This window comes from Charadrius vociferus, unplaced genomic scaffold (genome assembly GCF_000708025.1).
Source record: "Charadrius vociferus isolate BGI_N301 unplaced genomic scaffold, ASM70802v2 scaffold529, whole genome shotgun sequence".
In the NCBI taxonomy this organism is placed as follows: domain Eukaryota; kingdom Metazoa; phylum Chordata; class Aves; order Charadriiformes; family Charadriidae; genus Charadrius; species Charadrius vociferus.
Genome location: NW_009650172.1, coordinates 2571598 through 2581035, shown reverse-complemented (window position 1 = coordinate 2581035; position 9438 = coordinate 2571598). Strand labels below are relative to the sequence as shown.

Here is a 9438-nt window from a genome sequence, read left to right as displayed (position 1 = left end):
AAGAATGTTCTTTTATTGGAGGTCACAGTAATAAATGATCTTCTGCTAAAGACCTGTTGCAGTTAGCATGGAATTTTCTGTCTGAATCCGCAACAAAATATCTAACTGAGGTGTAGATGTAATAATTACGAAGAAAGCACAGTAGAATCAAAACTTCCAAATTTTATTTATATATAGAACTTGACAGTACAGATCACTAGATCTTACTGAATTTTTAAAAGGCTCAGGCATGTTCCCATACCAATGTTTTGATGCACTTATCACACAAACCACATCAGACACTCTTCCTGTCCCACCAGTGAAAGGCAGGGATTGAGCCAGTTCAAGCTCCTCATCTCACCAAATCTCCCATCATTGTACCGTCACAGCCGCAGCTATGAAGCTTCCTTAGCCAACACTGTAAGGATCTACTACAGGTTACGCACATTCAAGAAGGCAGAAAACGGGACTAGGGCATAAGAGAAATGCTGAAAAACATGTCAAAAAAAGTGTCTTCCCACTTACTGTTTTGAGAAAGAGAACAAGAATGACAAGTGACAACCTTGCTTTTTTAACTGAAAAATTTTAAAAGCCCAGGTCTGTTTGTTTAAAGGAGTGTCAGGGCCACCTGCTGCATCATAAAGAAGCTGAAAAAAAACATCAGTCATGTTCTCACTTCTCTCCCCACCTGCAGATTCATAACTAGAGCAATGATATCTGTAAGGATACAACCTTGTGTGGGGGTCCATAAGGGATCTAGAGCAAAACGTACAGCATGCAAGAGAAAGACGTACTGGAATAAGATATCTAGAAGCCAGGTTTTACATGCTTAGATGACAAGTACTTATTAAGCTTGGCTTATTTTGCAATTCCATAGTCTTCTCCCAGATCCCTGAGCCCCAAAAAGATTGTCATTCAAGTTTGCTACAACTTGTAAGAGATTCATTATGACAGAAAAGTTTAACAGCAGCTGGTAGAGCAAAGCACAGCTGTTTATAATAGTACATCAGAAACAGTTCTTCAAACACACCAGGAACATACCTCTCAGACAAAAGTTCTTAAATCACGGCTTTAAAGCAAGTAATGCATCTGTAAGTGCACTGCAGAAAAAATGAGTGCAAATAAGCACCCATTAATGGTGTTGAGCTAGGCATGTACTTCTTGTGTAACTTCACTATCCCCTAACACTCTAACATCATGAGACTCTTTCTTTGGTAGCCAAAAGAAACAACTGTATGCCACTTTCATTAATACAACAAAGATAATTTCTTTCCTTATAGGAACCGTCCCTTTGCCATGATTCAAGTACTGATCAAAACAAACACGTGTAAGAAGCTACCACTAGCTGGTGTGGTAAAAAGATCTAAATGAGCTAAGCAATCTATCTCCCATTCTAATGTTCCCAGAATGGAAAAGAAAGGTCTAAATATCAGACATTTGCATAAACAAGCAACTACTCATTCTCTTTTCATGCCGATGTTCATGATCTCTGGCCATCGACTTGAAAATTTGACTGGGTGAAATGAGATTCCCCCTACTGACCTCAGTCTTTCTCTCTTCAAAGAAGTAATGATAAAGACGGGATTGTTTTCAGAGAACTGAAAGCCTGATTTGTGTATGCAACAAGCCATTCCATATTAAATCCACAGAGCATTTTACTTGCCTCAACATTACAAAAGCAATTTGTTTCCAGACAGTACAGAATAATTAGTTCACTCTTCACCAAGACAAGCTCTTCTCCATATTGTGCCTCTTACCCATACTGAGTTTCCACAGAGCCTGAACTCCATGCACATATCAGACTATTAATGCCACGGTCAGAATCAAGGGAGTTTCAACATGCTGTAAGTTTTCACTGTCACTTCCCTCTCTGACAAACTAAACATTGCCACCTACTGACCCTGTTCAAACCTGAACTTTAAATGTTTTTTTTATTCCCCACTCTCACACACAATGCCTAAGATGCACAACAGAGGCTGTAAGGCAAGAGCATTACGGCCCAGACAAAGAAACCATAAATGATGCCCGATAAACTCAGCTATTACCTTTACTTGTTTTGTTCCACAGTTGTAGCTACTTTAAGATGTCAAATTTTAGCAACTTTAGTTCAAGTCTTGATCTTGCAACTTGACTGTCAAGCACTTATTTTTACGATAAAAGACCCATCAATACATAACAGAGACAGCTGTGTGAGTTTGAGGACAATCACAGTTTCTTACAAGCTTTAACGGCACTGTACATTCTAGATTTGACAGTCCAGGGTAGAGATTGAATGCTGTGGTCCAAGTAACCCAAAAAGTAACATCTATTGCTCCTTTTCCAAGATTTTTCCGTACCTATAGCTTGACAATAAAAGAAAAAAGCCTATGATCATTCTTGCATCATCCAGCTCCAGCAGCACCAAAGATATAAGTAAAACATGATTTTAATTATTCTTTTATATAATTACATTGTCAAACAAGAAATACCTATACAGTCACAAAAGTTTGTCACAGTGTATTAACAAGGGTTCTGCTTCGCAGCTGCTGCACGTATTCTTTTGCTTGGTCAAAACCAGTCCTTGGTGGCTCTGGAGGAGGAGGAGGACCTTCCACCAACTTCACAAAGTAATGGCACCTGGAGATTTTCATGATGCCAAACATGCCTTTGCCATGGTAACGAATCCGCTTCACATAGCGGCCTCTGCCCGTCATTGACTCAGCTGAAGGAAAAAGGTGGGGGGGGGGGGAGAGAAGACTATTCAGTCAAGAATAAACTACTACATATCTGCAACTGAAACACTCCTGCCAGTGTATTTTTCATGACTGCATATGAAAAGTTAATTCTATTCAGGATTCTCTCCTCCATCTTTCTTCTACTACATTTAGCGGATTACTGCTATAGAGGAACCCGTGAGTTGAATTAACACTCTTTAGGAGTACCAAAAAGGTGAATTTAGAAAGCACGCAAAGATAAATATACAGTGAAGGACAAATTCAAATGAAGCTACACTGAGCACTTACTAGATGATATAGCTCTTCTGAAGGTGGTATTAATTCCATTGCTTTTTAGTAGCTTGTCTCATGAATTGCTGTAGAAGTCTCGTAGACTTCATTTTCCCTCCTTTCTCCCTTTATTGCTTTCATCATAGGTATTTTCATTATCTACACATCCAGTCCTGCACTAGTAGATAAACCTTCTTCTGGCAGAGGCCTGAAGGCTCCAAAGAATTCTAATCAAATCTGGTCTACAATCCAGGTTACTTTAAAGTTATGAGGTCAGCTTAATAACATTTATACCATAGTTGACAAAATGGGAATTTTTACTTTGCACCTAAAAACAACTACAAGTAAACATTTCTCTAAGTAAGAAAGTGCTGTAGTTATTACAAGCTTATCCTGTAATCATCTATAGCAAAGCCTTTTAAAGAAGTCTACTGTCAATATTCATTTACTTTTATACTGTTTCTAACAGAAGTTTGGATTCTGATCCTGCAAAGCTATAGTACTAGCCACAGACAAAACTTCCAGCATCTATGTTCACTGGCAACAGTAAAAATTAGTAACAGTTTGCTTCTCGTTGTCTAGTCTTTCATAATCATGTCAAGCATCATCTTCCTCAGGACTTCCTTTTCACACAGGGACCAGAAATTCCACTTCAAGATGAATGCATCTTAAAAACAATGCATCCAGCAGATTCCAGAACACCACTGGTCAGACACCAACTACAATAAATCGATGGCTGAAGGCTCAACCACCACACTAACTTTAGTTCTACTGCAAGTTGAAAGCACGTCCCTATCATGTTTTGGCAAAGATAAGTTTACTAGAAACTATCCCCTAATCACTTCTGCTGATTTGAAGCAGCAAAATCTTGAGGTTGAAACTTTTTCTGTTGGGTAGGATGACATTTTTCTGCCCTAAAGTAAGAAAAAAAAGAAAAGTACCTATATGTAAATTTGATTTGAATTCCACGTTGTGATTTCTTACTGCCATTTCCTGAGCTTCTAATAGAACCTGTAACAAAAGGAAAAGAAATGGAAATACTGAGTAGGAATTTAAGCAATGCCATTTCTTATCTCTAGATAACGTGCAAGAAATTGCAAGTTTAAGTCACTTACAGAAAAAGTATTCTACAGAGATCAAAATTGTTAAAAGACAAACACCTTTTATGTATGTTCTTTGCATACAGACTGAAAAAGCTTCAGGACAACTTTATTACATTTTTTGGAGGAAAGGGAGTGGAAAAGATGGTTACCACCAGCATTTGTGAGCCTTCCATCCATGGACCTTTGTCTAATTAGACACCAGACTAGAAACAAATTCCAAGCTGGACAAAATGAACTTAGGCCATTTAATATTCTCAGCTAATACAAGATACTGCTTTGTCATTATTATGCCAGAAATCAATGCTTGGCCAAGAAAATAAGCAATTTGAGACTCCTAACAATTACAGTGTATGAAAAGCTTTCATGCCCTTACAGAACTCAGTCCTTTTCCTGATGATATCCTTTATCTCTTACAATTTTAAGAGCCAAAGCACATAGATGTAGCAGCTATTAGTGACAACGATTCTGCATTATTTACCATGAACTTAACACCGAGCATTGTTAGAGAGGGCACCCATGCAATTTACTGTGTTGACTGTTTTAGCGTATAATGACAAGTGACCTCTGCATACTCATACGTCACTACATTACTACAAAAATATGTTGTTTGAATGTGCTGCCAACAGGTTTAATAGAAACATAGAAAAACACAGAAATAGAAACATCTCCAAACTTCTAGTGATAGGTATTTATTTTGAAGTTTTCTTGAAACTAGGAGTGTTAAAGAATACTCCTACATACCTCTTTGATCACCTTTGCTCCCTTTTTATCACTAAATTCCAACTGAGCAAGAGCCTGATCAATGGACATTCCTTTTATCTGCAATCAAAGTGTTAAAGTTAGCTTCTGCAATTACAAATATTTCCCTTCTCTTATTCAGAACACAGTATTTAAATTATTTTGCCATTATAAAGAGCAAATCAAATTAATTATTTTCTTAATTGCCATTTCTTCAATGTAATATCTTACATACAGAACTTGAGCTAAATACTGAGTAAATCTTGATAAAACATTCAACAGCCCATTACTATTGCTCTAAGTTCCCCTTGCCATCTACTACTAGGCAGAAACCAACACAAAAATTCTTCCACAATGCATAATCTGAATATGATCCTGGGTATACATTTGAGAGCGTACGAAGATAAAGCAGCTAAACCAAACTACAAGCCACTGTCTGCCTGCACAGATGTATGTTCTTGCCCAGGACTCCATTATGAAGATGTTGATTAGACTGTGATTGAATTAAGCTCTTAAGTCAAATACAACAATTAAATTCTGCATTCTAACAAATACAGTACAAAACACTTTTTGCTTACCAGTTTTGCCAGATACCACATCTTATCTTTGCTATATTTTATTTCCCTCCGACAGTGATATATTTCCTAGGTGCAAAGAAAAATTAAAGGATCAGTAATTTTGCTGTGAAAACAAGAATGGAGCATACATGTCTGCTCCACAATCTATTTTCTTACTTGGAATAAAATAGGCATGACTCCCCCTACTATACCACAAACATACCAAATCAGGCATACCTTTGACATTTGAAACTGAAAGCATTAAAAAAGGCAGCTAGCATATGAAAAAATTTAATATAACCTCATGAGAATTAGTTTATAAACAGAAGTCCCTGTAAAAGATAACCAGAAGATTTTTCATCATCTTTCCCTTTCCTCCTCCCCACCTTTTGAAGCAGTCTAAGACTGACATGCCCATTTAGCATTAAAAACATTCCTCTGCTGTCAAGTCAACTTACTGGGATAGCAACTAAACAATATTACTAAAATGAACTTAATTAGCTCTTCAGAAGTGAAGAGGGTTTCAAGTTTGATAGGCATGAAGAGCTGTCTCCAAAGCCCCATTTAACATTATTACTTTACCAACAGGGACCAAAACTAGCTAGTAAAATATAACATCAATTCAAATTTGAAAAAGATGGCATTCTTTATGAACAAATACAAAACTGATTTAATAAGCAAGTTGGTCAATAACTGCATTTTCACATACATTGCATTAGTCAGCACAGTACGCAGCATGTACTTCTATGTCCTAGGCCATGATGTTCACAGAAGCGATAAATATTCATAGCCCACAATAGCACACGTCCAAAAAACACTATTGATTTGAAATGCAAATATTTTGCTGAGCAGTATGCCATTAATTCCTAGTAAAGAATAACTACAAAAATGGAATTCCAAAATATCAGTTCTTGAGAGTGAGGAAATACCGAAGAATTCACCTAAAATTCTCCCAGGCTGCAGTGTACAGAAAGCAGCACTTATTAGTCCCTTTAGTGACCAAGTACACAACATTTAGTTTTCATGCACAACTTAAACGTGAACAGAAGCAAGCGTCTTAATTTAACTGTACTTCCCAGTTGTAAAGTGACCAATAAGAGGGGACAGGGAGAAACAGGCATAAACCTGCTGTTATCAAAAACTAATCTGTTATGACTGCATTCAAAAAATTGACCATGTTACTATAGTGACTTTTCCAAAAGTTGTCTTTAACAGCCAGCAGAAAGCCCTACACCGAGCATACAGATAACAAAGGATTTTAGATTCTTTGCTTCAGTTTCTGGTTTAGTAAAACACAAGTTACTGCGCAATAGACTAAATAAACAACCCCACTGTACAGTATAAAATGGTTTCCTAAGGAAAAAACTTCCTGCAGTCATATACCACGACTCACATGTCCCTTCCCACCTAACCGTAGAACTTCTCAGTCCATATTAAACATTTAAAGCAATCACTATGACAGAAAACCACCTCTGAATAGTTTCGTTAAGGAGAGGCTACAGCAAGAGGCAACAAATTATCAGACCTCAGAGAATCTATAACACAGGGAAATTAAGAAATGAGAAGAGCGCACACTGTATTGTATCTACATCAAAACAGGCGCCACTAGTTCCACTACTTCAGGAAAGTTACATTTATATCTTTGTGCACAGAAGTAACAAAACAATCACATACTTCTCTAGTTATTTACTGTGAGTACCAATATAAAAAGTGTATGGTGATAAATCCTTGGTAACTTCTACCTCTTCATAGTTCAGAGATTTCTACAAAGACAGGGTGGTATCTTTGTTTGCAGTTCGTATCACACATTAGGTAGGTGATCAGCTGCAAGCAACTTGAAGCTCTGATACAATTTTGAAATTGAAAACATTCAAAGTGATATTACCTTTTACAATATAGATATGTCAAACTGACTAAAATCTTAAATAACAAATTAATAAGCTATCAAACTAGTGCTTTGTGGAGTCACACAGACACAGTGACAATCTGTTCAGAAGCTGCTAAACATAAACAGGTAAGGAAATTCACAGGTGTATCCTTACAGCTGGTCTGCGAGGTTCTCCAGGCAGCTGCGGAGGATAAACAATCCTGTTCTTTTTCTCCCACTTCCCAAATTTCTGCAGAGATGTGCTTGTGTGGATGCATGACAGAGGAAAAAGGCTACCAGTTGCTAGCCACCTGCAAGACAAGACCACAGTCTTTGCTGTTGAACGTGAGTTCTTTATTAATGTGCAGTTTATCTGGAAAATTGTGAACTTACCTGACTCGATAAAGAAAACCAACACATTTGACTACACACAAAATAAAACTGTTCAAGCCCTCTATAGTTTATATTGAAAGGGCTTTTTAATTCAACATGCAGCTTCGGGTTTCCTAAAGCAAACCATGAACCACAACTGATATTGATATAGCATGAGATTCTACATTAAGTGTCCCCGGATCGTCACACAAAGACACAGCCACCTCTCTGTTCTTATGTAGGGTTCATTAATCGCACAAACAATTTATATCTTCTCCAAGACTAGCCAATACTTATTTAACTTAACATTTTTAGCAGTGAAAGTCCCTTGAAAAACTAGAAGTTTAGTATCAACAAAGTATTAGAAGTTCATACACTCTGAAATTTGAAAGGAAAGCTGTTCCAAACTACTTTCAAAATGCGATCGAGCCAATAGCAGTTGATAGCAAAAAACCTCTAGTTTTCAGTCGGTTTGCTCACCTCAGATTCAGAAAAAAATAGCTACGTTTTGCCCCCTGCTGACTAGATAAAGCAATACTGGGCAGCCACTTGTAACTACAAGAAACAGATGAGTTCAAGACCAGATATTGCAAGTTTTACTAAGGCTTGAATGGCTTTGTGTGGGCAACCAAACCATGCAAAACATTTTTAAAATGCCTGGCAAACAGAACACATTGACATAGTTTCAAAAGGGCATTGTACACTGTTAAGTTTTCACATCTTATCAGTAGGGGGCAGCATAAGAAACAATTTTAAATGTTATGGAATATTTTTTCAGATATTTACCAAAACTGGTTTATTTGCTTAATATTTAAAAGTTTCACACAATGCAATTCATCAACATCAGACATAACATGATCAATTAATACAGGAAAATATTTGACAAGCACATAAATATTTTGCAATTTAACAACTTAAGCAGTAATGAATTAAGGATTGTCTTCCTGGTATTAGCAGAACACATTAATACATTTGACAAACTAAGGAATCTTATGCTCCCTCTATCATAAGGTAATTCAACCTCATGTGAAGAGCAACTCTATTTATCATACCTTTAGGAGAAGAAAAAGGACACAAACACATTAAGCAAAAGACGACAGTGACAAGCCACAAACAAAAGTACATTATATATGGGTAAGTAAGGGGAACGGGAAAGAAAAGAGCTGAGCAAGTTTCTAAAAAGAATCACGCATAAGCAGCAAGTGGGAGACATACAGACTAGAACAACTGAGTGAAACAAACAATTAGCATGTAACTGTTCAACTGCAAGACAGTAAGCAAAGCACAGGCAACACAAACTTATTTCTTCCTTCAGCGACACAGGTCTCTGCCGTTCACCTCCACAAGCTCTAGCAAAGACCAAAGCTCTGCACTTTTAAGAATCTACATCAGCCTTTCTTCTGAAGTCTGGGGTACAGTCATCAGTGACCAACATCCCCCAGTACAACTTTGCCGTTCCTCCAGACCCAGGAAAAGACCAGCAACTACAGAAAAGCAACGACTGGGGAGAGTGCAGAGGGGAGCAACAGGTACTATATTACTGCGACCTGCATCATAAAGTCGGAGGTAATCTGGGTGCCCGATAGAAAGCAGTCAGGAAGGAAAGAGAGACTCCTCCATCCCGCTACAATCTTGAAATACATAGAAAGAAACTACAGAAACACGGAGCGACCTGTTTCCCACAGCTCCAGCCCCAAAGAACACCCGAGCGAGGCGGCCCAAGCCCAGCTGCCCAGGGCGCTGGAGGGACGGGCCTGCTCCAGGACTGACTCACCTCTCCGGCCGCGCCCAGCCGAGAAGACTGCAAGCCCAGGCACTACCTGCAAGAAAGCAGCACG

General features: G+C 38.0%; 2 protein-coding genes across 2 annotated transcripts in view; one reads left to right on the top strand and one right to left on the bottom strand.

Moving 5' to 3' along the window:
- Positions 1–2386: 2386 nt before the first annotated feature.
- MRPL22 (mitochondrial ribosomal protein L22) lies at positions 2387–9419 on the bottom strand. Its single transcript, XM_009892617.1, has 6 exons — positions 9375–9419; positions 7404–7539; positions 5383–5448; positions 4808–4885; positions 3905–3974; positions 2387–2680 (listed from the first exon to the last, which is right to left on the bottom strand). Exons 3-6 carry the CDS (start codon positions 5401–5403, stop codon positions 2469–2471), a joined length of 381 nt encoding a protein of 126 aa, XP_009890919.1. The 5' UTR covers positions 5404–5448; positions 7404–7539; positions 9375–9419; the 3' UTR covers positions 2387–2468.
- Positions 7501–9438, top strand: part of GEMIN5 (gem (nuclear organelle) associated protein 5) — a 19766-nt gene continuing 17828 nt past the window's right edge. Inside the window, 1 exon segment of the mRNA XM_009892645.1 lies at positions 7501–7573. Coding sequence (XP_009890947.1) covers positions 7501–7573 — 73 coding nt within the window.

Excerpts from the sequence above, each read along its gene's own strand:
- MRPL22 (XM_009892617.1), bottom strand. The coding sequence starts at position 5,403 with ATGTGGTATCTGGCAAAACTG. Across the intron at positions 4,886-5,382 it reads TGTGGTATCTGGCAAAACTG|ATAAAAGGAATGTCCATTGA; the intron begins GTAAGCAAAAAG and ends CTTTGATTGCAG. Across the intron at positions 3,975-4,807 it reads GAGCAAAGGTGATCAAAGAG|GTTCTATTAGAAGCTCAGGA; the intron begins GTATGTAGGAGT and ends CTTTTGTTACAG.